The sequence below is a fragment of the Mustela putorius genome, unplaced genomic scaffold (genome assembly GCF_011764305.1).
Source record: "Mustela putorius furo isolate JIRA1106 unplaced genomic scaffold, ASM1176430v1.1 tig00001059_pilon_pilon_pilon, whole genome shotgun sequence".
Classification (NCBI taxonomy): domain Eukaryota; kingdom Metazoa; phylum Chordata; class Mammalia; order Carnivora; family Mustelidae; genus Mustela; species Mustela putorius.
In genome coordinates, this window is record NW_025421553.1 from 2755244 (window position 1) to 2783100 (window position 27857).

The window sequence follows — 27857 nt, forward strand, 5'->3', positions numbered from 1 at the left end:
CTTTTGCTGGGCTACTGGGATAGTCTAATTGGCATGCTCTGTTTCCACTTTCAACCTTCTACCTTCACTATTGCCTGACTGTCATGGAGTGTATCTTCTGCGGTGGTTAAGTATTGAAGTCACTGTTTGGGATGCCTGGGTGGCTCATTTGGCCAAGTCTTTGGCTTGGACCATGATGTTGGTGTCCTGGGTGGTACTCCCTGCTGACCTTCCTTCCCACTTGTGCTCTCTATCTCTCTCTCTCAAATAAGTAAGTAAAAAAATCTTAAGGGCTTCTGGGTGGCTCAGTGGTTAAGCGCCTGCCTTCAGCTCAGGTCATGATCCCTGGTTCCTGGGATCGTGCCCTGAATCAGGCTCCCTGCGGCGGGAAGCCTGCTTCTCCTTCTCCCACTCCCCCTGCTTATGTTCCCTCTCTTGTTGTGTCTGTCTCTGTCAAATAAAGAAATAAAATCTTTTTTTTTTAAAGATTTTATTTCTTTATTTGACAGAGAGAGATCACAAGCAGGCAGAGAGGCAGGCAGAGAGAGAGGGGGAAGCAGGCTCCCTGCTGAGCAGAGAGCCGGATGTGGAACTCGATCCCAGGACCCTGAGATCATGACCCAAGCCGAAAGCAGAGGCTTTAACCCGCTGAGCCACCCAGGTGCCCCAAGAAATAAAATCTTAAAAAAAAAAAAAAAAAAAAAACTTAGAAAAAAAGTCACTGTTTAAGAAAAAATTCCATATAGTCACCATTAGTCTTGAAAATGCCTCATATTGTCCATAAAGCAGAATCTCAGCCATACGGCTTCTTAATAAGTTCAACACTGCCAGTTTTTCCTCCAGTCTTGGAACAGATCACTTTCTTTTGGTTGAACACCAGATGAAGTCATCTGCTTGCTTTTAGGGGCCATCTAGTATGAAAAATATGTTTCTTTAAACACCAACATCACGCTTACCGTTCGTCTATTTGAATTCATGTAAGTTACTCACGAGTGTGGTACAGATCCACTGGAAAGTCTCAAAGCACAGCTCTGATCTTATTATTTCTGTGCTGAGAAGACTTTAGTGGCTCTCCATTGCTTATCCGAAGTTTCATTTCTTTAGCTTGTCACTCAGAACTGTCCATGATCTGGCTTCGACTCACTTCCCTAATCCAGGTTCCACTCTAAAATGGAACACCCGCTATTCTCAACACACACCTGGCGCATTCCAGCCTCCATCCATACTTTCTTTCACAGTGGTCCCCCTCTCTGGGGTGCCTTCCTCTTACCCCCTATCTTTGCTGGATTCAGCCATTCTTCAGAGATCAACTCACATGCTGCCTATCCTAAGATCCCTTCACAGTCCCCCTCCAATTCAGTCCCACCAAAATCCTATTTCCTCCTCTGAACTGTAGTAGATCTTTATTTCTGTTGCTCTCACGGTAAGTTTTATTTTCTATCTAGAACTTATATTTTCTTTGTGTTTTATGAGATGATATACACCTTATGGACGGGTTAGTGCTTAGGTCTCCTTTATATTTTTATATTCACCACCATCGGCATCTTAAAGCACACACGCTCATTTCTCGGATGGTTTTTTGAATGATTTTTAAAGATTTAATTTTTTAATTTTAATTTGTTGGGGGAAGAGATTGATTGATTTGAGAGAGAGAGTGTACCACATAGGGGCTAGACGGGGTCGGTGGGGGAGGGGCGGGGGGAAGGCAGCAGAGGGAGAGAGAGAATCTTCAGCAGATTCCCTGTTGAGTGTGGAGCCTGACTTGGGGCTCCATCTCACAACCCCAAGACCACAATCTGGGCCGAAATCAAGAGTCAGACACTCAGCTGACTGAACCACGCAGGCTCCCCTAAAGATTTTATTTTTAAGTAATCTCTACACCCAGCATGGGGTGGAGCTTCACCAACTGAGTCACCCAGGTGCCCCAGTTCTCCGTAGGTTTTAATGAGTAAATAAGAAAAATTAATGTGGGGTGCCTGGGTGGCTCAGTGGGTTAAAGCCTCTGCCTTCAGCTCGGGTCATGATCCCAGGGTCCTGGGATCGAGCCCTTCGTCGGGCTCTCTGCTTAGCAGGGAACCTGCTTCCTCCTCTTTCTCTGCTTGCTTCTCTGCCTACTTGTGATCTCTTTCTGTCAAATAAATAAATAAAATCTTATAAAAAAAAAAAAAAAAAAAGGAAAGAAAGAAAAGAAAAAGAAATGTGGCTTCTTAACCTCTCCCCACACAGCAGAGTTTCTCCCAACATGCTCTAGTTTGGCAGTGACCCAGAACTTTGGACCCAGGGCTCCCCCAAAGCAGCAAACTCTTTATCCCAGTAGTGCCTCCATCAGGCAATGAATGAACTCACTAGGAAGACAGCTGGGCTAGAAGATAAATGCAAATGGTCAAGCTCTTTGCTCCTTCTTAAAGAGCAAAACAAATATCCTATTTGACTTAAAAAAAAAAAAAAAGACCTTGAAAATTAACAATACAATGGCTTTTTCATAGAAGGCTCTAGGAAATGCCAAGTCTGTCACTGGGGATGGAGGCATTTTGTTCCCAACGTGTAGAAAGAGACTGATGAGGCCTCCTAAGCAATGCAGCAGACCCGTTTTAAAGATCAGAACCTTTTTCAGTGTATTTCAAGTACAGTGGGACTTGAAGCTTTATGGAGAGAAAACCCCTCCCCTCCCACTTCCCTAGACAGGGATGCTTTTACCGCAAGGAAACTCGAAGCTGACAGGAGCTCTGATTCCAGGAGTCCACTGGATGTAACAGTTGGTTAAATCTTTTCTGATTCATATTCCAAACCCCAGAAACACAAACCCAGCTCTGCTCAGGTGAGCAGTGTGATTTTTAAGGAACGTATGGGAGTTGAGGAGGTTGGGAAATGTAATACTTAAAAGAATGGTCTGGGGTTGGGGAGGATGGGAAATTGAAGCCTATTTTATATCTCTTTCAAGGGATGGGGCATCTTCGTCTTTCTTACCGACGTGCAGAAAACATAATCTGCCCCAGCGACAGAGAGGGAGTTTGACCGTGAATTTACACCCTCGGTGTTGACTTTAGACGGTTCAGGGAAAATGACCGCTCCACACTCTTGTAAAATCTTAATGTAGCATGGGAAGTGCACAGCGCTGCCTGATGTACAGTGTTCAGATGAGTCTTGACCTTATTAAATCATGGAAAGTGGCTTCTAGGAGGAATTAAAAAAAAATTTTTTTTTTTTTTTTCCTGCACAATTACTCAGGTGGCTTTTCCTGTTTCTTCTCTTCCTCCTGGACTTGGTCCTGTAATTACTATCGCAGAGAGCTGGAAGGATGCCTGCTCTCCCCCGCACGGTCCCCTCCGCTCGGCCTCCTCCCTCCCTCCCACCCCGCCCCCCGCCCCCCGCCCTTTCTCTTCCTGGCCCCGCCTCCTCGGCGCACCGCGCAGCTAGACAGCTGTGTTCAATCAGAAACCACTTACAACTCCAGACGATTCAAAAGGGAAACTTCGGCGTGAAGTGCAACCCCGCGCCGGCTCTCTCCAGCTCTCTCCAGCTCTCTCCCTCCCCGGAGCCCGAGGCGCGGACGCCCCTCGCTCCGCCGCCCTGGTTTCTTCGGGAGCTCGCCGAAGCCTTCTGGGGGTGCCGGTTCCTGCTGGGAGGTGCCCCGCAGCCGGGTAATGAGGGGCGGCGAGACCCCGTAGGAGCGGCGAGGCAGCGCCGAGGGTGGCAGTGCCCCGGGACCGGGCGGTGGGCGCGCGCGGGCGGGTCCCCGCGCCGGCTCGGCCGCTGCAGCAGCTGCGAGCGCGCCACGCCACCGAGCCTCCTGCGGCAATGGCTCGTCCGTGAAACGCGAGCCGGCTCCGCGCCTTCCAGGAGAGCACGCATCCTTCCTTGGGGATTTCCCCCACTGTCTTGGGTGAAAATGGCTGTCTAGACGAAAATGTGCCAGAAGGGACCAAGCGGCGGATCTCGAGCCCGGTAAGCCCAAGTCAGAAGCTCCGAGACCCGGAGGAGGAGGAGCTCGGCTCTGAAAAGTGCAGTCATGAATTCTGGAGTTGCCATGAAATATGGAAACGACTCCTCGGCCGAGCTAAGTGAGGTAAGGAACAGCAGAGGTCGGGAGCTCCGGCTTCTTAGGCATTTGCCTTTCGACAACCGCCCCCTCCCTGCGGCCCGTGCCTCCCAGTCTCCCCCAGCCCTCCACCCCATCCCCCTCGTGCTCCTAGGCTGGAGGCAGCGCAATTAAAGATTAATAGATTTTTTTTTTTTTTTGGATCTTGTTTTAACTTGTAGTGCTACTCAGGAAATGACCTGAACTGGCTTGATAATTCAGTCTGAGCCGAGAGGTTTCAGAAAGAAACGAGCTCTCACCGCGGCGCCAAGGCGTTCCGCTCTCCGCGCATCTGGGTCCCCGGTCCCTTACCCCCCCCCCCCCAGTTTATGTTCGACATTCCTTTTGGTTGCAGTCGGGGATCCGAAGGCGAGCCGCCGCCGGGGCGAACTAATTTGGTGGGGCTGGGGGAGCGCAGCGGATTTTGAAGTCTGCCACTTGGCTCCCACGTGCGATGCGTTTGGTTCAGTTCGGGCACGGTGGTCTCGCGTCGGCGGAGAGGAACGACCCGCGCTGGGGAGGGAGGTGGGGGAGGAAGAAGCACATCAAAGCCGCTTAGAACTTTATTTCCTGCCCGGGACTGGACTCCTGAGTCTTTGAGGCGAGCGCTTTTGCAATTCCTGGCTCTCACTGTAACCTACCCACTTGAATGTTGGGAGACTTGCTTTGAAATTACAGCTACATCAAACGGTATGCAAATATGTGAGCGGTAAGATGCTCAAAGCCACCTTTTTTGATGACTTTAGGGATGCCTCGGGCACACCCCCCCCCCCCACTACTGCCACCCGCGGCTTTGAATACCTGAGAAGTGCCTTGGAAAACCTACAAAACTGGGTGCTGGAAGGAGAGGAGGGAGTCCGTGTGACTCGTGTCTATAGCAGGAGGTTTAGTGGCTGTGGGTTTTCCTCCTGGCACCATCCCTGAGCTATTTATGGGGCAAAAGTAGAATAAATAGTCTGTGCTTCTTGAGTATGGCTGAAGACAGGAAAGGGGAAGAAAAGGAGCAGAGCATAAAAACAGCCGGAAGGCAGATAGAGGTGATGTCAGATTACTGACTGTGAAGGGAAAATGAAAGGCTGGTGCCCTGGCTGAGAGGAGAGGGCTGGGGATGGGGAAGAGGGGGGGCGTAGAAAGGGGGAAACCTGAGTAGGTCTGTGGCCGATATCCAGCAGGGAATGCTGTGCGCCCTGCTTGGTGCCCTGTGTCTTGCTGCTGCACTGTCCCGGCTCTGGGTTTGGAGTAGCGTTGTGGGATGTTGGTGAAATGAAGCAGAGGCATTTCCTAATCCTGGGGGCTTTCCCTGTGATGTAGAAGGCCGGGAGATGCTAAGAGGGGTGGTTGGAATTTGAACACAGGAGGTTAGAGGAAGAGGCAGGAAGACCTAAGTGATTTATTTACTTATGTATTGCCAATTTTACAAGCAGGGAGAGGTTCTACACCTAAAATGGGACCTAAGACCTTGCTCCTATAGCTCACCCTATGTAAGGAGAAGCCTGTGACTTCCCTTGTAAGGTCCCTTAGAAATCAAGCACGCACTAGTGCCTTCCCCTGGTCCCTCAACCTTCTTCTCTGTGGCAGCTGCAACTCCCCACCACCTAAAGTATGTTGTTTCAGTTGCCTTTGTTTTAAAAGTGAATCCCAGCTTGGGGAGGAAGGTGGTAGAAGACTGAGGAGGGAGAGAGGAGGTCTGACCTGACTCGCACGGAATTGGCACAGTGAGTGCATTAGATGAACCCAAAGTGTCCATGAAACTCAGGTGGAAGGTGCTTTGCCTGGTCGTATCCACTCCCTGTGGACTCCTTAGAAAAACTGGGGCTGAAGGAAAGAGTGGAGGGTGCTCTGTGGCCCCTGTGTTGGTTGGAGCCACACTATTTGAACGTTAGAGGACATCGTTTTGTCCCTGAAAAAGTTTCTGGACAGTCCTATCCTTTACCAAATTGTCTTGTTCTCAGTGTCTGCTCATCGCTTCTTACCTTCTTTCTGGCCTCCCTTCTAGGTTTGATGATTTAGTCCACCGTGACCCTCCGCAGTCCCGATTCCCTGCAGGTCGGGTAGTTGCCATAGACTGTAGGGCAGTTTATTTTTAGGTTTTGGACATATTTTCAATTAGGATATGTGTAAGAGAATCTGTAAGACAAGGGGGTGTGTGTGGTTTATACTTGCGGACCCTAAATCTCAAGTCTGTTTATCATGGGCAGCAGTTGTAGGATTGAGCTGTTCTGTAATACCCACAGTTCTGAATACAGTTCATCTGTATTCTTCACAACAGGTCTTTGGTGGACTGGAGAGTTCCTGGTCACAGTGATTTTTCTCTTAAACGCTGGTTCTGCTTTAACGTCTTGAGGGAGGCAAAGTTGACATTCTCTTTTGATGGTTGGTTCCTCCTCCTCACCTGGAAGCAGAGCTAATAAAACCCCTCAGGGGCCCCTTTAGTACCATTATCTCTTATTGCCCAGTATATTCCACACTGTCTGGAGGTCACCGTGGGGTCAGATTCAGCCTGTTGTTCCCCAGGCGGTTCAGGGGCAGGAAAAACCTAGAAAGAGCCCAGTGTAATCCTGGGGTTCTGAAACAAGAGGCCTCTCTCCTTGGTGTGGACTTGTGAGCTGACCCTTTCTGGAGGGGCCCTCCAGCCATGGGAATCCTTGACTGTTCGGCAGTAATGTTGGTACTGACTCCAAAGGGCCTCAACGAAGAGGTGTGGCTTGAACCCGTTGCTGGTTATAATCTGCTGGTCTGGCGGGTGAGGGCCGCCAGCCTTGGTCAGCTGCTGAGGGGCTCACCTCTGCTTGTGCAGTGCTCTGGAATGCTCGAATGAGAGAGAGAAGGAGAGCGAGAGCGAGAGATAGGATTTAGATGTGAGGGATGCCTGGGTAGGACCTCTAGAGCTAGAGCTGAGTGTTGGGCGGGAGGTGTTTTGCATGTGTGAGAACTTTAAGAAAGAAAAACAGGAAATTCATGAATGTGTCCCTTTTGTGTCTTTACTTGGAAACAATAGCTGTTTAAGATCCTGCAAGATGATTATAGGAGATGGTAAAATTGCCTCTACCTGTGGGCATTCAAAACCTTTTTGTTGATCCATGACCACAAATGGCTTCTATCAAGTCTGAACACTTTAACCAGAGCAAACTAATCCTTAGCAGTAACCACAGTAATGTAAAAGGAAAATCTGAGAAACATGAATTGGCTAGTCTCTTTTCTTGGCTATTAGCTGTCCCTTTCAGAGAATCAAAGGATGTTTTTCTTTTTCTAATGTGAGGTTAAGGAAGGACTCCAACATCAGCCAAATCAAAAAGTCTTTAGAAAATCAAGTACAGGGCACCTGGGTGGCTCGGTTGGTTAATTGTCTGCCTTTGGCTCAGGTCATGATCCCAGAGTCTCTGGATCTAGTCCCGCATGGAGCTCCCTGCTCCGTGGAGAGTCTGCTTCTTCCTCTCCCCCACACCCCCACCGGAGCTCGTGCTCTCTCTCAAATAAAATCTTTTAATTAAAAAATCAAGTACAGGGGCACCTGGGTGGCTCAGTGGGTTAAGCCTCTGCCTTCGGCTCAGGTCATGATCTCAGGGTTCTGGGATCGAGCCCCACCCACATCAGGCTCTCTGCTCAGCAGAGAACTAAGTACACTTTTAGCAGCACTATATTAAATTCTCCCAAACCTTGTTGAGGGAAGGCTCTTAATTCCTCTTCCTCTTTGCCGTGGGTTTTTGGTTAGCACTTTATTTTGTTTGTCTTGGTAAAACTTGTGGGACCGGTATGTAGTTGAACCTTGTCATGTCTCTTAGTTCTTAGAATCATTCAGATTTTGGGAGAAAGATCTCTTAAGGCACAGCATTACCAAGGTATGACTTGAATTCACTAATCTTTCCAGAAGACCTGTCTACTGGATCTGCTTGTCAGGTAGACAGCTGCCTGTTAATGCAGCAAAATAAAAATTTATCTTTTAAGAGTTCTTTTTGGGGTGCCTGGGTGGCTCAGTGGGTTTAAGCCTCTGCCTTTGGCTCAGGTCATGATCTCAGGGTCCTGGGATCAAACCCTGCATAGCCCCCCAACCCTCTTTGCTCAGCAGGGAGCTTGCTTCCCTTCCTGTTTCTCTGCCTGCCTCTTTGCCTACTTGTGATCTGTCAAATGAATAAATAAAATATTTTTTAAAAAATTGAAGCAATCAACTTATATTTTCTGCCTTTTAAACATTACACAATGAACAAGTAAAATTCTCCTGTCACTGTTCACTCTGAAACCTTAGTTGCCCCGGGAAATCCTACTTTCCTTCCTCTTTCCTCATCACTTTATTCAAAGCTGCTTTCACGAGATGATTCCACTTAGGAACATGGGTATAGAGGCAATTCGGAGTACTTTCATCAGGATCTAGTTGGGTAGCTACGGAAACCCCATATCTTTACAGATAATTCTACAGGGGTTCTCTACACAGACCATCCTGTGAGGGATTTCACAGATGTGAAATTTCACAGATGTATTTAGGCTTCATCAAGTTACAAAATACCAGAGTCGGAAGGGCCTGTGAGATCACCTAGTATTCCCACACCCCTTTATACTTCCTTATACTCCTTTGTTTTTATAGAATCCACTCCATTCTAATGAGTTGTCTCCTGTGTGTCCTGCTATAGACCATCAGCACCAGAAGGGCAGTGTGAGGACCTGTCAGGGTCTGGCACATGGTAGGTGTTCTACAAATATTTAAATGCATGAACACCTTGCCTCTTCTCTCCCTTTCTTTCCCTTTTCACACACCTAGGATTTGAGGAACTGCTTTAAGTGCTTTGTCTGAAGACTTTAAGGGAGGGGGGTGGTCTGTGGCTGTAATAAAAGTACCCCTAAATTTAGAGGCTTGAAGAAATCTTAGTTGTGCAGGATTTTGGAGTTTGGGGCAGAGCTCAGAGGAGATAACTTGTGTCTATGACTGGCATGAGAAGATTCCCCTTCTGACGGCTTCACACATGGCTGGCATAGTGGTGCTGGCCCATGGACTGGGAGATCACCTCTTTTCTCTTCTGCAGGGGCCTGTCTCTGTGCCTTCTTGGGTTTCCTCTCAACATGGCCGCCGCATGCCGGGGCTGGGTGGAGGGGGCAGCTGGCAGTTATTTGTATGCATCTGTTGGTCAGAAACAGCTCTGTGCTTAGCCCAGATCGAAAGTGGTGAAGAAATAGATCCCCACCTCTCCAAGGGGGATATAACAAAGAATTTACAACCATTTTTAATCTACTCCAGAGGCCACAAAATGACAGAGACTTGTCTAAAACCCTGGTCTCTTGATGCTCGGGGCCTGGCAATAGTTTTGTTTTGTTTTTATCTCTTAGCGGTTAATTCAGTGGTTTTCCCAGGTATCCGTCTGCTTCCTTATCAAAAACCGTATGAGAGACATTTTGTTATGCCCATAATACAGGTGTGGAGATTGAGGCATAATGAGGTGAAAACACTCACCGAGGTTCTACAGACTGTTAGGGGTGGAGTGAGGATTTGAGCCCACGCAGTCTTTCTCCCAGGCCCACCAACCTAACATGGCTTCCTTTCGATAGTTTCTCTTACTCTTCTGAGCTTTTGGTCACATGCTTCTAGGAGGGAGTATTCTGTATAAGAGGCCTGTTATTTAACTTGATTTGGATTGGAATCTATGCAATGCCCAGATAAATGTTTTTGATAAAAATGAAATGGATAGTGATTAAAGGAATGTGGTCCCTGCATCACCTTCGAGTGGCTGACGAATTCTAGGCATGGGTTTTCCAGAGCCCTAAAAGCAGATGTGTCCATTAGGAATAGGGAGATCCTCATCTAAGAGAGCCCTCTCTTTTGTTCTTGATTACCCCTGGGGAGAGAGGTTGCCCCACAGCCTCTGACCTACTGCCCTTGTGCTCCACATTGGCATTGGAAGGATTAACGCTGCCACATCTGAGGTGTCAGAATGAGAATAAGACTTCCTTTGTTACAAGAATCCGCACCCTCCAGTCCCTGCAGGTGGGGCCGTTGGGCTCCTAAGGCAGTGAGCTAAATCCCTGTGGGGCTGCAGAGGGCTGAGGTTGGTGAAGAAGGCCAGGGAGCCCGGTGAAGTCGGTGGCGGGGGCTGCGTGGCGAGGCAGCTGCTGGTGGTCAGATCCTGAGGAAACACGAGCTGAACGTGGCAGTGGGGCCGTGTATCTGCCCCAGCTGCCCAGGGGAAGGAGATCAAGTGTGGCTGGAACCAGGTGATAGTCAAAGTAACAGGGAAAAGAAGAAATATATTATGGAAGGAAGAGGTTAGTCACAGACCAGGCAGGCCACAGACAGGAAAGCAGAGAGAGACCCTGGATTCTGGGGATGTGCTTTGTCTAACGGGGAAATTGTAAAACGAATTCTGAGACTTTGCCATATTAAGGAAGTACTTACAGGACTGTGGCTACCAGGTTTTGAGGTACCAGAGCTTTGAGGGAGTGGGGGCACCCATCTAGGATAGGGAATGTGATGACAAGACTCAGGAAGTAAACTCAAGGGTGCTTGAAGCTAATGTACCCAACGCAAGCCACGGGGAACGTTTCCTCCAAAATGATATGGGAACTGGAAGATAAAAGCTGCATTTACGGCAAAATTAAGGTGTTGATGAACAAAGACTTCAGATTTAGGTTTTGATCCAAGGAATCAAATTTCAGAAAACCAAGATACTTTAAATAATCTCGCGGTTCTGGGAAAGAGGTGTGTAGTGGCGGGATTGCAGAATCAGACATCGGACAAGAAAAAAAAAAAAAAAAGAACGCTGATAATAGTTAGGACGTGCATTTTTACATCAGCCAGGGGATGTCAGGGCAGAAATAAATTAGATGCAATTATTTTCCCACCCTGCCCCCTCACTACACACAAATTCCTGACATTGGTATTTTTCAATCTTGAAAGAAACAAGGAGAGAATAACCTGGATGAGAGATAAACAGAAGTTCAATTTATAGAGTAAATATTCCTGGGACCACAGAGTTCTCTTTCTTTCTTTTTTAAAAAAAGTTTTATTTATTTATTTGACAGGCAGAGTTCACAAGTAGGCAGAGAGGCAGCCAGAGGGGGCGGGGGGAGGGAAGCAGGTTCCCCGCTGAGCAGAGAGCGGGATGTGGGGCTTGATCCCAGGACACTGGGATCATGACCTGAGCCAAAGGCAGAGGCTTTAACCCACTGAGCCACCCAGGTGCCCCGAGTTGTTCTCTTTCTAGCAAATGTCCTCTTCTTCTTGCTGAACAGAAATAGCCAAAATTAGTTCATAGGGGAAAGAGGACACCTTTGAGAGGTTTGCATTACCCTGAGGAGTGAAGTTGTAAAGCACTTTATGAAGACAAATCTTTTAAGATATTTCTTAAACTCAGCAAAGAAATTAAATCAAATCAAGTCTGGGAAAAGCCAGAATCCTGAATGAGCAGCTGTTGATTCTACTAGTCATGTAAGAAGCTCCAGGATAGGGTTTGTTAACTTTGTAAACAAGCAATAAAAACCTGTTGGGCTGCAACAATTGTGTGCTAAAAGCTACCTGATGTTTTGGCTGGTGGGATATTTTGAGACCTATTGTCTATCATGATCCTCATTATGGAAACACATCTAAAGCCAAAGGCTGTAGCATTTGATTACCTGAAAACAGAAAGTTTCACGGAACCTCAGTGTGTGCGCATGTGTGTCGGTTAAGGATTCCAGCTGGATTTGGAAAAAAAAAAAAAAATATTGGTGTGGTCGTCAAGGGAAGAATGCCAGCATGGAAGGAGATTGCCTGGCAATTAGAAAAGCTGGGGAGTCCTCTGGTTGGGTGCATGCTGAGAGTGGGAGTAATTGCTTGTCCCTGTTTCCAATGGGCTGTGTGGACTTGTCCACAGAACACGTGGCACACTTGCAACGACTTCTTGCTTTGTCTGGGCCCCTCCTGGCCTCCCACGTTGGTTGTTCCTTTCCTCACCTGTGTTCAGAACACGTACGATAATTACCCATAGCCTCCATGGGAGACTGTGAGCTCTTTGCAGGCAGGGACAGAGGAAAAACCCATCCGTGTCACCAGCACCTCATCCATATAGGACATGGTAGGGCGTCGACAAATGGTTATTTGTTTGCACTGAATCGCGCTTGACATTACAGCGTGGCGGATGGATTGGATTGGCTGCTTCCATTATTTTGGTTGAAGGGCATGTTTGATGAGATTTAGTTTGGTTATTATTATTATTATTTTTAAAAGATTTTATTTATTTATTTATTTGAGAGAGAGACAGCACAAGCAGGCAGAGAGGCAGGCAGAAAGAAAAGCAGGCTCCCCACCGATCAAGGAGCCCGATGTAGGACTCGATCTCAAAACTCTGGGATCATGACCTGAGCCCTGGAGGCAGCGGCTTAACTGACTGAGCCACCCAGGTGCTCGAGTTTGGTCATTATTTCCATAACGTAGACTCTATTTCCCATTTGTTTATTCATTCAACAAATACTGTGTGCCTTCTACACACTAGGCGATGTTCTTAAGTGTGGGGATACAGAAAACATACCGTCCTTGTTCTTTTTTTTTTTTTTTTAAGATTTTATTTAATTGACAGATCACAAATAGGCAGAGAAGCAGGCAGAGAGTGGGGGAGGGAAGCAGGCTCCCTGCTGAGCAGAGAGCCCATGGGGCTCTGTCCCAGGATCTGAGTGGAAGGCAGAGGCTTTAACCCACCGCCACCCAGGTGCCCCAGTATTGTCCTTGTTCTAATGAGCCTGTGTTCTAGAGGGAGGCAGGCCATACACATGATGTATGTCCAAGTGATGCTATGTGCTGAAAAGAGAAAACACAGGGAGAGGAGGGAAGATGCTATTAGAGTGATCAGGGCAGACCTGTCTATGGGAATCTGGATTGAGACCGGAGTTGAAATGAGGGATGGAGCCATGTAAAAATGGGAGATGATCACCTCAGGCAGAGGTCAGATACGCATGGTGTGTTTAAGCAAGGAGGTGATGTGGCTGGGAGTGAAGTGAGCCAGGGGAGAGTAGAAGGAGAGAAATAGTTCTGGTTAGATCAACTGTAGCTCCTAGGCTATGGAAAGGAATCTGGATTTCTTTGGAGTGTTTTGATATTCCTGAACTGAATTTTTTACATAGATATACACACACATATATACATTATATAAGGTACATAATATATACATTATACACATACATAAATATCCATTATATGTAAGTATATATACAGATACATATAATTTTTAAAAAATATTTATTCGAGGTAGAAAGCAAAAGACAGCATGAGCCAGCGGGGAGGGGCTGAGGGATAGGGAGAACCAGACTCCGTGCTGAGCAGGGAGCCTAATGTGGGGCTCAATCCCAGAACCCTGAGATCATGACCTGAGCCCAAGGCAGATGCCTAACTGCCTGAGTCACCCAGGCACCCCTGTATAATAAATTTTAAATAAAGTAATTAAATTTGGGGGCACCTGGGTGGCTCAGTCAAGATTCCGATTCTTGATTTCAGCTCTGGTCATGATCTCAGGGTTGTGAGATTGAGCCTTAAGTCGGGCTCCAAGCTGGGAGTGGAGCCTGGTTTGAATTCTCTCTTCCTCTCCTCCTTTCCCCGCTCATGCATGAGTGTGTGGACATATGCATTCTCTTTCAAATAATAAAATCTTAAACAAAAAACAAAAAACAAAAAAGAAAAGTCATTTAAAGAACTGAGTGACACAGACATTGGCCAAGAATGATTTGAAAACTGCCTTCCTTTGAGGGATGGTTCAGTGTTGAGGGACGCTGATGTTGTAGAATATAGGTGGGTTCTGAATTAGGAAACTTGGGCTCTACTTTCCTCGGTCACTTGGAGCAGTTTCCTTCAATTATTAGAATCATTGACTTTATTGTTATGAAACTTAGTATCAGTTTATGGATTTATGACAAATGTAGCTCTAAGGAGCCTGGAATGCTAACATTTGTTTCTCTATTGAAAAGTTATTTGGGGGCGCCTGGGTAGCTCAGTGGGTTAAAGCCTCTTCCTTTCACTCAGGTCATGATCCCAGGGTCCTGGGATGGAGCCCCCGAGTCAGCTCTCTGCTCAGCAGGGAGCCTGCTTCCCTTCCTCTCTCTGCTTGCCTCTCTGCCTACCTGTGATCTCTGTCAAATAAATAAAATTAAATAAAAAAGTTATTTGGTAGTTGGGTTATAACCAGAAAGTTTTCTGGTGAGCATGGAACTGGACAAAGGAGATGTTTCCATATTCGGAGGTACCATTAAGCCATTCTTTAAGATGAGGATTCTCTTATCCAAGCCATTTGCAAAGCTGATGAGGAAACTGAGGTCTGAATAAGGCTGGGTAGGGGCAGAGTGGTAAGTGTAAGACACATTTTTTTTTTCTTTTTAACTCTGGGGATAATTTTTCCTCTTCTGCCTCAAACTCCTCTGTTTCTGTATCGCAGGATTTGTTTTAGATTTTGCGTCTTGGGGTTCCACTGGATGGCTCAGTCCGTTAAGCATCTGACTCTGGATTTCTGCTCAGATCCTGATATCTGTCTGGGTCCTGAGATTGAACTTGTGTCAGGCTCCATGCTGAGCATGGAGCATGCTTAAGATTCTGTCCCTTTCCCTCTAGTTCCCCACCCCTACAATGTGCACACACTCCATCTAAATAAATAGATAAAAATGTTTTTTAGGGACGCCTGGGTGGCTCAGTTGGTTGGACGACTGCCTTCGGCTCAGGTCATGATCCTGGAGTCCCAGGATCGAGTCCCGCATCGGACACCCAGCTCCATGGGGAGTCTGCTTCTCTCTCTGACCTTCTCCTCGTTCATGCTCTCTCTCACTGTCTCTCTCTCAAATAAATAAATAAAATCTTTAAAAAAAAAATGTTTTTTAAAGAATATGCATCTATAATTATCTTAAGAAGCATATAGTCCTTAGTAAATCTTGTCTATATGTGGCGTTACTACTAATTGCACCATTGAGATAATTAGAAGAATTTAAATTTTGCTCTGGTCTTTTGGGTCTGTTGTAGTAGTCTGCTCTCAGTGGGTTCTTACTGGCCGAGACAGTCGGGGCTTAACAAGTCTTAAAAATCCAGAGGAGCATTTGTGTTCTGTTTTGAGAAACTAATGAGAGATGGGCCTACTGTTCAGCTGATTGGCCAGCTGCTCTGTGTTGATGGTTGTATGACTTGGTCACTCTACTGTCCTTTTTTGAAAATGGTGGTAAGCGCTACATACCCTAAAATCTCCCATTTTAACCATTTGTAAGTATGCAGAGCTGTGGCATTAGCACATTGACTTTGTGGGGCCTCCCTCCTCACTCTCCATCTCCAGCACTTTCTCCTCATCCCCAACTGACATTCCATACCCGGTACCCAGCAAACACGAACTCCCCATTTCCACCCCACCCCCACTCTTTGACCCTATCTCTCTGTGGATCTGACTAATCTAGATCCCTCACATAAATGACCTTATAAAATACTTGTCCTTTTGCAACTTTTTTTCCCCCCCGTAGACCTAATGTCTTCGAGGTTTATCAACACTGTAGCATGTGTCAGTTTTCTTCCTTTGTGAGGCTGACTTTTCCACGGTGCCTATACATCCTGTTTTGTTTATCCATTCATCAGCGCACACTTTGGTGGCTTCTACCTTTCGACTGTGGGGAATAAGGCTGTTACGAACACGGGTGTGCAATTATCTGAGTCCCTGCTTTCAGTTTTTTAGGTGTACACCCAGAAGTGGAATTGGTAGACCATATGGTAATTCTTTGTTGACAGTTTTGGCTGTTAGACTTTACATCACCCCACCAGTAGGGTGCAAAGGTTCCTCTTTCTCCTCCTCCTTGCCAACACTTGTTCTTTCCTGCATTGCTTTGCTTTTCCTGTTTTAGCCATCCTGATGGGTGTGAGGTGGTCTCTCATCCTGGGTTCTGTTGGCATTTTCTTTAGGATTCCTAAATGTCGAGGGTCTTTTGTGCTTAGGGGCCACAGCGGTCTTTGGAGACATGCCCGTAGGCACCCTCGCCCATTTTTCACCTGAGCTGTTTGGGAATTTTTGTTGTTGCGCCATAGGCCTTCTTCCTCTAGTGGGGATCTCCATTCCCTGGGGCCTTTCTCCTTTGTGCCGGTCTCCTTTTCTCCTTTGCTGGGGCTTTGCAGGCGCTTCTTGGTATTTCCAGATGGAATGACAGCATAAGGCGAGGCAGGAGAATAAAGCCTTTCCCCCGTGGAAAACAAACAGGCTCCACCGGGGCCAGGAGGCTCCTTCCTCCACCGTGTCCAGGAAGCAGGGACTTCCGGGTGTGTTGTGGGGCCAGCTCGCACTTGACCGGCTGGTGACCAGCAGCTTCTGCGGTCCAGCTAGCCACTCTCCAGCGATGTGAGGCCCCGCAGCAGAACTCCCGAGTGTTCTGTTCATGGCATTTGAAGGGTTACTTTGCTCCTTGACATACTGTGATTTCACGGTATTGAAAGCGGAGTTTTAGGAGAGGGTTTTAGCAAGAGGGGCCTGTGGAGAGTAGCCAAGAAGTCTGGGGCTGGCCTGTTAGATTAGATAACTGTTACTTTATTTCTTGGCGCTGTGAATCTAATCCTGGTTAAACCAAAAATCTAATTTATTTTCATGCTTGATTGGGAGCCCTTCTGATTAAGTGTTTGGAAGAGAGTAAGCATCGTATAGGAAGGCCAGGGCTGGGGGGATGAGCTAGTCCAGGGGCTGCTGTGCCGAGACTGATGATGAAGAGACTATTAATATTGAGTAGGGGGTGAAAATAGGTGAGTTGGACCCCAAACAGGAGGCGTTATTACTTCTGGCTCAGAAGGATAGATTAAAACTCACATGTGGGCTCCCCTCTCTTCAGGATGCCTTGATGTACATGTGAGGCAGAAAGCAGTGCATCTTCTGCCAGGACTGCTCCGGACTTCAAGTCAGTTTTTCAGTTGGGATTTCTGAGTTGCTCATGAGAATGCTGTCTGGGCACACACACGTGATGACTGCCAAAGAGAGCGTCTGATGCCGAGAAAGCTGCCCTCAGACCCTTTCATTTCCAAACTGCGAGAGATGGGGCATCCCTCTTGCCTTCTCCCATAAAGTGCCCCCGCTGAGCAATGATGACATCCAGGGGGTGGGGGCGTAGGTCAAGCGACAAGGAAAGGCTCTGTTATTTTTGGCCATCTTCTCTCCTAACTTCTTTACTGGGTCAGGTTACTTGGTTCCTCAGCTCAGCTTGTCTGTGTGTAACCCGGTAGTGTGGTAGAGTCGTGTGCTCGGAAATCCTTGGCTCTGCCACTTTCTTGCTAGGTGGTCCGGGGACAGTTGCTTTTCTGGGCTATACAGTCCCTGTTATAAAATGGTGATATTAGATAGATATTAGATAGTAGAGTATCCTCCCGCTTGGACGGATGTTGTGAAGGCCAGTGAAATAATCCGAGTAGCGCTTATCGAAGTGTCTGATAAATACTAGTCATTAGCTCCAGCTGCTGCAACGCTAATCCAACGTCTGTGTTGTTTTGGGGCTACGGTGCGGACTTGCTACAGTGACGGTGCCAAGTAGAACTTTACAAACAGAGCATTAGGAGCTGTGCTTGTAAGCACTGAGATAATGTGAAAAGAACTTCTTAAGTGGAGAGGAATCTGTCATAGAGAAAATATGCAGGAATCCGGAGAGTCCTACAGCCTCCTGATGGTTTTGTTCTCTGGCCCTTAATGCCAGAAACTCACTAAGAGGGGAAATTCTGCTTCCAAATATTGGCAAGTCATTGAAAAGAAAGGTAGCTCATTTTTTTTTTTTTTCTTTTTTTTCTTTTTGATTCGTGGAGCCAGAAATGTTAATGAGCTCACAAATGTCAGGCAACACTAATTGCTTTTTAAATGTTCCCCTTTTGGTTTATTATCTTTGTTAATTTTGTTTTAATTTTGTCTGGGCTATCGTGTCTTCAGGCCTTTGTGCGCCCCGGGAACATGCCCTGAGGAGAGCCACACGGCGGGGGGGGGGGGGGGGGGGGGGGGGGGTGGGGGGGTGGAACGTGGGAGAAGGGAGGCAGGTCACCCCCGCCCCATGCCCAGAAGGAAGATGCGTTGCGGAGAAACAGACCATGTTCATGTGTTGTGTAACTACTTATTTCACAAAGATAAGGCTCTATCGGTGATGCATACTCTGTGAATTCCCTTACAAGTTGTGATCTGTTAACCGTGAGGAGATAGCAGCAGGGCCGTGGGAGCTCTGCCTGGCTTAGCCATGGCGCGGGAGGTGAGAGAGGAGCCTTGGTAAGTGGGTCTGAGATTGCTGGAGTCTGGCCCACAGCAGGGAAGGCCACTCTGGTGCCGCTTGTGGCTGGCTTTGTCATTTGAGAGAAGGCTTCTGGTTTGTGCTTGTTTGTTTTAGTGTCTTGACGGAGGTTTGGTCTACTGGTCAGAAAGGAGGAAGTGGTAGAACGGTCTCTCATGTTCTGAAGTGGTTAGGTTCGGTCCTTTCCTGAAGAGTGTCTACCCGAGGGCAGTAGGAAGGAGGTGGGCAGGAGTCGTAGACCTAAGGGAGCCTGAGGCCCTGAGTCGCACTGGGTGGTGGGGAAGGTGTGGAGACCTTGAACGTCCACCTCTGTAGACGCCTGCGGTGGTTACCCAATCCCAGGACTGAAACCCGTCTCTGGCTAAGCTGTTGCCTCACGAGTCGGCGTCTGATGATGGGCCGATCCAACTGGGAAAGCAGGAGCACAGGTCTTGTGTAATACGAAACGTCCTGCTCCTGCTCTCCCTCCTGCCCTTGCAAACGGAGTTGCACGCAAGTCCCTCTTCCTGCAATGCTTTTCCCTCCGTGGGGACAGCAGCTCGTCTTCGACCTTACATGTCACCTTCTTCGGGAGGCCTTTCTCAGCTTCCGCTCCGTGCTTGCTAGGCACGCCGTACAGGCCGGCAGCACCGCTCCTTCCCCTGACTTCCCGTAGCTCTCTAGCATACAGGGTATTTCTGGATCCCTCTGTCTCAGAAGCTTACCTGCTGGAGGGGGGCCCGGGGCCAGAAAAAGGCTTTTTTCTCAGAGCACGTTCTTGCAGAGAGACTGACAAGATACATGACAGTTAATAATCATGAAAAGCAGTTAAAAACCAACAACAACAACAAAACCGGGCACCCGCGTGGCTCGTAATCATTAAAAGCAGTTAAAAACAACAACAGGGGCACCTGGGTGGCTCAGTCCATTAAGCGTCTGCCCTTGGCTCAGGTCGTGATCTCAGGGTCCCCGGCTTGAGTCCTCTGCTCAGTGGGGAGCCCTCTTCTCCCTCTCCATTTGCCCCTCCCCTGCTCATGCCTGCCCTCTCTCTCGCTCTCTCAAAGTGTTAAATAAAACCACCCAAAAACAAAGAGATAGAAAAAATACGCAAAGGACAACTACTTCTATATGAGCTCGCTAGTGCTGCGAGTCCCATGATCCACACTCGGATTCCCCGTCCCAGAAGATGGATCCTGGCCAACACCGGGCTTGCCTTCAGGGGCCCACCCAGTATGACGGGCTGGAGAGATGTGCTTCCATTGGTGTCTCATGGGAGCACTGGAGTCTGGCTGGGTGTTCTCTCTCAGGACGAGACATCAGAGTGGAGGCTGACTGGAAGTAGGTTCCAGGTGGTAGGAGTAGCTCCAGGAGCTGAAATTAGATGCTGTTATTGTATTAGAAATGATAAATGTGGAGGACAATCCTAAGATTATGTTAAAACACTTCAGGTGAAGCCATTACTTCTATTTCATCTTGCAAGTATTTTTTCCCTTTATGCATATCAAAGTCTAAATCTATACTTCCTAAAATATGCCACTTCCAGTACAAGAAAACTTAGGTTCAAAAGCTTCCCATTAGAAATGACTGTTGTCTATTGATATTGCAATTAACCTAAAGTAAAACTGTAGAACTCAGAATGGTTAACCTAATGCCTCTAACCTTATCAAGGTGGGTTTTTTTTTTTTTTTCCAAATTAGAAGTGAGTTTGGATCATTCCATATATAATTGTACCCCATGTGCAGAAAGCTATCTTTTCTTACAAAGGGTAGGGATGTCCCTGCAGTTCAGCTTCTGTATTCATTTGCAAGTGACAGAAATATGTTAATTGCTTTTCTTGGGTGAATGATTCTTAATCTGGTGGGAAGGATAAAGATTTCAATTCATTTCACTAATTTTAAAAATACCCGTATTCATAGGTTACTAGATGGAGCTAATAAGGCATTCCAGTGAGGTCTGAGTTACTGGGTGGATTTCATTGAAAATGTGGCCTTGCAGTATTCCTCGGTGGTAGGATGAAGTCTTCATCAAAGCAGTCGGCAGGTGATACTCTGGCTGACCCTGAGTGCCCTGAGCCACTGGTGCTGATGTGGGTTGGATGGGAAGATGGGTGTGTGTTAGTCCTTAAAAGGATGAGGCTGAGGTGGTATCTTATACACACTTCTTAGCACAGCAGTTGGAAATGGGAAGTTAGCATGAAGCTCTGAGGTTTATGATAAGAAATTTGCCTTTTTTTTTTTTTAAGAAAAGATTTTTTTTTTTAAGATTTTATTTGTCAGAGAGAGGGGGAGAGAGAGCAAGCACAGGCAGACTGAATGGCAGGCAGAGACAGAGGGAGAAGTAGGCTCCCTGCTGAACAAGGAGCCTGATGTGGGACTCGATCCCAGGACGCTGGGATCATTACCTGAGCCGAAGGCAGCTGCCCAACCAACTGAGCCACCCAGGCATTCCAGAAATTTACCTTTTCCTTACTCTTCTGACTGTCAAAGGATCCAGGTAAAGACAATGGCCTTTTCCCACCTTTAATTCACTAAGTAAATTGAGGGAAAAGTTCAAGTTGCTTTTTGTTTTGTTTTGTTTTGTTTTATTTTATTTTATTTTATTTTTGAGTAAGTTCTGTGCCCAGCATGGGGCTCAAACTCATGACCCCAAGACCAAGAGTTGCATGCTCTACTAATTGAGCCAGCTAGGTGACCCTAAATTGTTTTTTAAAAAATAACAGCAGCTCTTTCTGCCCATGGTGTCCTGTCCCTGTGCTTTAATAAAACCATATTTTTGTGCACCAAAAAAAAGTACTCTAACATTAATAATTAATAAGAAGAGGCCAGTTTTCAGAAAAAAGGCTTTAGGCTATAAATTTGTGGATAGCACAAACCAGACTAGATAGTGGTAAAAATGAAGGCAATTAAATATAATGAGTAGCCCTCAGAAGTGTGAAGCACTTGGCATGCATTTTTTATGTCCCTTTTCAGTTTACAACTGTGTGCCCAACCCCTCAGCCCCTGGTGACCTCCCATCCTAATATTCTAGTCTCCAGCTGACTTAACTTTCAGTACCTTCGAGGGGCCTGACTTTTTCTTGGCTTCAGAACTTCCCATCTGCTGTTCCTACACCATCCATATCTTCAACCCTTCTACCTTCTGTGTTTTCCTCTCCTAGGACTTAGTGTAAGTGTGTTTTCTCTTCAAAGTCTTTCCTGGTATTCCCACTCTGGTCCCGTTGCTATACTGGCCCACCCCGCTCTGAAAGCATTAGCTGTTTCCGTGTTGTAGCGCCTCATACGACACACTGGCCTGCAGACTTGGGATCTCCTACCAGGGTGGTTGCTGTTGACCACTGCTCACTAGCACTGTGCAGAACCTAGCCCTCCACATTTCTTTTAGAGTGAATGGCCTTAGCTTAAACTTTGCAACAGCCCTGTGATAGGATAGAAGTCCTAGCTTTAGGGGCGTTTGGTAGTGAGGGAGTGGAAGCTCAGAGAGATGAAGGGTCTTACCCAGGGTCCTACCCAGGGTCCTACATCCAGTAGGTGGCTGGGCCAAGTTTAAACTGGGGTGGGATTCCAGAAGTCCGTGCACAGTGCCGATAGCCTTCTCAGACCATGTGGTCATGACCTCTAGAACGGGCATCTGTAGGACCTGGGGCTGGGGGGTTGATGGATTGCAGGGAAGTAAGGGTGTTGGGATGATGTCCAGGCTTCTAAGAGGATTATGCTGATAGGTGAGATTGGAGATTTCACGGCAAATATAATTTGTAACAAATGATGAGGCTGGATTTGGGCATGCTGCATTTGAGATGCATGTTGGTCCTCAACGTGGAGATGTAAGTAGGCTGTGGGATAATAAGGCTCAAAATTTGGTCAGGATTTGGACTCTTTGGCCTCCATGGCTATTTACTCTCAATGCAGAGGAGCTGATGTTGGGCTCTGTTCCAGCCACTGTCACCCACCACATAGGTAAGGAGTAGAATGAAGCCAACTAAGTATTGTGTTAGTATTCAGATGCCGCTCCAAGAACTATAGTCTCTGCCTCCTAGCGTTTTAAGCATATATAATATACATGTTGGTGCTGATGGTTCAGAATTGGCATTGTAATTGAAATAAGTTATGTTTTTTAAGTTGTGATTCTTTTTTTTTTTTTTTAAGAAAAATCCAATTAGCTCATCACACATCCTATGAGCATTTCTGCCTTTGAGCATTCCTTAAAGGACAAGGTAAAGATTAAGGAGATCATAAAAGTAATGCATGTACATACCAAGTTTGGAAAATAAAGGAGGAAACAAAGTCTTAAACGGTCCAGTAACATTTTGGTATGTTCTTTATAGTAACATTTTTTTAAATTTAAAAAATTTTTTTAAATTTTAAAAATTTATTTTTATTTTTATTTATTTTATTTTTTTAAAGATTTTATTTATTTATTTGACAGAGAGAGATCACAAGTAGACAGAGAGGCAGGCAGAGAGAGAGACAGGGAAGCAGGCTCCCTGCTGAGCAGAGAGCCCGATGTGGGACTCGATCCCAGGACCCTGAGATCATGACCTGAGCCGAAGGCAGTGGCTTAACCCACTGAGCCACCCAGGTGCCCCTAAATTTTAAAAATTTAAATTCTTCATATTTTCTTTGAAAACAACTTCAATTTTAGTAACTCTGAAGTATTTTATGGTATATAAGGTGGGCTAATAGCTGTTGACCAAATTCTTAGGTTTTCAGGTTTTGTTTCTGTAGATAATGTCTCGACACCGTTTTGCATTTTCTTCTATCTTTAGGGCAGATAGAGGGAGAAGGAGAGCGACTGGGAAGGAGAAAATGTGTGTAAATGAAGAAATGGAGGAGTATATTTTACAGAGCTTTTGTCTGATGTTAAAGAAGAAAACATAAGGGTGCCTTGGGGCCCTGGGATTGGCTTTGTGGAATAATCCCGAGACTGAAAAGATCCGTTAAACACACACACACACACACACACACACACACACGGGCTGTAATAAACTGGGACCATCTGTTGTTCTGTCTTGGCCTGCTTACTCAGTTTTCTGCCTGTTGCTTATTGAAGAATGCCTTTAAGGTGGTGATGGGGTGCGGCCCAGGGACAGAGGGCAGGGAGGCTAGCAAGGCGGTTGGAGCGGGGGCTGGATTGCAGGTCTGCAGCCAGCTTGGGTTGCCTCACTGTTCCCCCACGATTACCCTCTGGGGCCAGCACGATTGTGGCCATGGTGGCCTTGTAATTCTGATCCATGGAGGTGTGCGATGGGGGTTATAAGAGGTTAAGGAGTGAACCCGGCCTGCATTTTTTTTTTTTTAGATTTTATTTATTTATTTGACAGAAAAGAGAGAGAGAGAGAGAGAGAGAGAGAGAGATCATAAGTAGGCAGAGAGGCAGGCAGAGAGGGGGAAGCAGGCTCCCTGCTGAGCAGAGAGCCGGATGTGGGCCTTGATCCCAGGACCCTGAGATCATGACCTGAGCTGAAGGCAGAGGCTTAACCCACTGAGCCACCTAGGAGCCCCTAGAATGGTGTTTTTATTTATTTTTGTTTTTTTTATTTTTATTTTTTTTTAAAGATTTTATTTATTTATTTATTTGACAGACAGAGAGCACAAGTAGGCAGAGAGGCAGGCAGCGAGAGAGAGAGAGAGAGAGAGAAGCAGGCTCTGCAGTGAGCAGAGAGCCCGATGCGGGGCTCGATCCCAGGACCCTGGGATCATGACCTGAGCCGAAGGCAGAGGCTTTAACCCACTGAGCCACCCAGGCGCCCCTAGAATGTTGTTTTTAAAGAGCTTGTTTCATGGGCACATCGAAGAATATTTTCCTTCCTTCTTACATGTATGTTGATACTGACTTTTTCTGCACAATTTCCTACTAACGCAAAGTCTTCTGCGAACCAGTCTCTGTGTAGGAAGCTTAATTCCTGGGGTCCCATGGAGTCCTTTTTAATTATAGGGGCTACTGAAATTTTTTTTCTGGCCAAAGAGTGTTACCACTATGAATTGCTAGTGTTTCTCTGTTTTAAAGGTGACTTCCTATACAAACAAAATTATTACTTGAAAATCCCTCAGGTTGAACCATGTTGCTAAGTACCTGTCTACTGTTACAGGCTTTAATTTTTGTTTAAAGTGACCAAAATGTTAATCTAGAACAACATTTAACTTCCTGGTTTGGCAAACTATGTCAGGTAATCAATTTAGCACTTGAATAACTTTTTCTTTTTTTCAAAGTATTTTTGTAGCTTAAAGGAGGAGGGCTTGCTTTGTCACTTCAGATTTTGTTTTGGGGAGTTTATTTTTTTTGGGGGGGGGGTTTATTGTCACTGTTTTTCTTTTAAGGAGTTTGTTAACCCTGGGGCCTACCTGGGATGACCCGTCTGGAGGCTTCACTTGCTAGGATGGTCTCAGGGCATTGCTACTTTAAAGGAAGTGAAGGGAAGACCACAAGCTGCAAGTTGGCCTTGCTTTCCTCCGCACCCCAATCCCTCCCTTCTCTGACATGTTGAAAGCCAACCTGGAATATAGGCCGGGTGCGAGGAGGTGTCAGAACCTAGTTTCCTGCTTAGAAATATCACTGGGAGCAAACATCTTTTTTTTTTTAATTAATTAATTTGGTAGACCGAGATCACAAGTAGACAGAGAGGCAGGCAGAGAGAGAGGAAGGGAAGCAGGCTCCCTGCTGAGCAGAGAGCCCGATGTGGGGCTCGATCCCAGGACCCTGGGATCATGACCTGAGCCGAAGGCAGAGGCTTTAACCCACTGAGCCACCCAGGCTCCCCGGAGCAAACATCTTCTTAAGCATATGATAGAGCATTCATTTAGAAGTAGGTATGAACATAGAAAGAGCTGAATGCAGAAACTTGTATGATGAAAGCCTTCGCACTTGGTGTTTCCAGTAGCCCAGGATTAAGCCCCAGAAAGGATCATAGTAGAAACTGGACTGAATGATAGAAAGTGTTTTCCGAGTGCTAGTCTGGCTTCCATTTCATTAGCCCTCAAAGTATCTTTAGTCAAAATGAAATGACCCCAGCTTAGGACAGATGCTTCTCTATTGGTTTCCCTCTTTCCTGGGAGGAAGTTGGATTGTTAAGAATTACCATTCTTGGGAGCCTGGGTGGCTCAGTGGGTCCTGGGATCGAGTCCCGCATCGGGCTCTCTGCTCAGCGGGGAGCCTGCTTCCTCCTCTCTCTCTGCCCGCCTCTCTGCCTACTTGTGCTCTCTGTCTGTCAAATAAATAAATAAAATCTTAAAAAAAAAAAAAAAAAAAAAGAAGAATTACCATTCTTAGCAAGGCAGAGGAAGGAACTGACCAGTTTCTAATCCTGGAATCTGATTTATGCTCAGCTGTAATTGCTACTACACATTGGAACGAACATCCCGGCCACCCTAGGAAGTAGGTGTTGTCTGATATCATGACTGAAGTAAGTCCCTACGTGGCACTCATCAGTGGCTTCCTGGAAGTCTCTCACCCTGCTTCCTATGGCTGGTGGGTGTACAATGTTCAGCAACTTGTGTTTGCTGGAGAAGCTGACATTTTTCTATAGAGAGGTAAAACTCTGTGTGTCAATGGTAGAAATAAACCTGAGAACAGCCCATAGTTAGTGGAATGGAAGGCCATAACAAGATAGGCAGAATTGGGGGGGGGTGAAGAAAGGCAACCGGGAACAGCGTATTTCATGGAGGAAGGTTTTATTGACCTATCTACCCTTGATATTCCTATGTTTCTTTCATCGCCCTGTTTATTATGGATGAGGAGATTCCCCATATTTATTCCCATGGCCATTTGCATAGTGTTATTTGCATGTCTTAATCCAGATTCCTTCATTTGGTCCAGCTGCCTCAGCTTGGCACCACTACAAGCCTACTCTCCTCCCTTTTCTAAAAATCCTATTGCCTTTAATCTCAACTTGCACATGTTAAGTGCTTTATTATTATTTTTAGAGATTTTATTTATCTGACATAGACACAGTGAGAGAGGGAACCCAAGCCGAGGGAGTGGGATAGGGAGAGGGAGAAGCAGGCTTCCCGCTGAGCAGGGAGCCCCATGCCAGGCTCTATCCCAGGACCCTGGGATCATGACCTGAGCCACCCAGGTGCCCCATGTTAAGGGCTTTAAAATGTGTGGCCTCGTCCTGTATCTTCTGCTGAAATTTTTTCCTGCCCTACAAGTTTTAAGCATCTTCTGCTGACCTTCTGTGATACCTAACACAATATGGGAAAACCAGAGAACACCCAGCTGATAAAGACTACACGTGGAAGGTGTGACTCCAAAAGGAGGGCGGAATCCCTGACTCTCAGCTTTATCTAAACTCCCCAAGATCTCTTTGTTCATCCACAGGGCTTTCCCTGTCGGCGGCTTTTAGAAAACCCTGAGCAAGTGGGAGATCTCTGCTCCCCTTCTAGAGTCTGCTGTAGCTGATAATGGAACTTTGCCAGAAGGGGAAAAGGACACACGGTCGTGGCATTCCTCCTGTTTGCTAGGGAATGTGCACTGGTTCAGTCTTTGGTAATGAATCCCTTTCCTGCTTCGGAGGAAATGCTGCTTTTCTTTAAACTCCAAAAAAGTTTGTCTAATGTCATGGTCAGCCTCTCAGGAACTGTTCTGATAAACACAGTAGTTTCTTTTATTCTCTTCCTATTATCATGGGGCTAATAGTTCTCTCTCATTAACGTTTTCACATTGGTGAAACAGTAATGGTAACTTCTTGATTGCTTGCCTCATTTCTACAGTCCCTGTTGTGGGCAGCCCCAAGAATCCGCAGCCATCTTGTCAACATTATTAGATTTTTGTGATTCTGTGCTGCCTACTCAAATGATAGTCAGTGGTTTTATTAGTTTGAGATTGAAAATTCAAATGAATAAAGGACAACAAAGTAAAAGAAACATAGTCCAATAGGATAGGAGAGTAATGTCCCATAATTCATTCACTGAAGTGCTTCCTTGCAAGCTCTGCATTATCGTATTCCTTTTTAAAGAATAATTACTGTGTTTTGTTGAAAGAATGGGCTCATAAATTCCAAGAAGCTAATTATATTTTGTGACTGGTGTTGCTAGAATTCTAATAAGCTTATTCCTATTTCTGGTCTAGTTGTTGGAAAGGGAACCTATCTTGAAGTGGACAAGTATATTCTGGTAATTAGGAATTACTGAGAAAGAAATAATGCTATTTTATCATTAGAAGAGTTTTCTAACACTTGGTCATGCTGAAAGCAGCGTGGTAGAGACTGATTTTAAATTGAAAAAGGAAATCAAATTGGGTCTTTCATCCTTTATGTAGCTCTGTCAGGGAAAAGGGGAGAAATTAACCGAGGGCCTTTTAGCTTGATTATACTTGTAGATTCTTCTGAGATTTAAGAAAAAAATTGGGACGCCTGGGTGGCTCAGTTGGTTAAGCGGCTGCCTTCGGCTCAGGTCATGATCCCAGCGTCCTGGGATCGAGTCCCACATCGGGCTCCTTGCTCCGCAGGGAGCCTGCTTCTCCCTCTGACTCTGCCTTCCACTCTGTCTGCCTGTGCTTGCTCTCACTCTCTCTCTCTCTTACAAATAAATAAATAAAATCTTTAAAAAAAAAAAAAATCCATAGTATTTTTTATAGCTGATAGAGGATCTCCAGAAGTTACCAGCAGAACAAAGATG

General features: G+C 46.3%; 1 protein-coding gene across 3 annotated transcripts in view; it reads left to right on the forward strand.

Annotated features, from left to right (window-relative positions):
* MCC (MCC regulator of WNT signaling pathway) overlaps positions 1-27857 on the forward strand; it is a 433071-nt gene that overhangs the window by 158168 nt on the left and 247046 nt on the right. The window contains exon 1 of one of the 3 annotated variants that reach the window (XM_045087131.1): positions 3388-4045. The exons of the other annotated variants lie outside the window; for them this stretch is intronic. Coding sequence (XP_044943066.1) covers positions 3989-4045 — 57 coding nt within the window. The 5' untranslated portion in view covers positions 3388-3988. Of the gene's footprint in view, positions 1-3387; positions 4046-27857 lie in introns of those variants that run through there. 3 annotated transcript variants of the gene reach the window in all.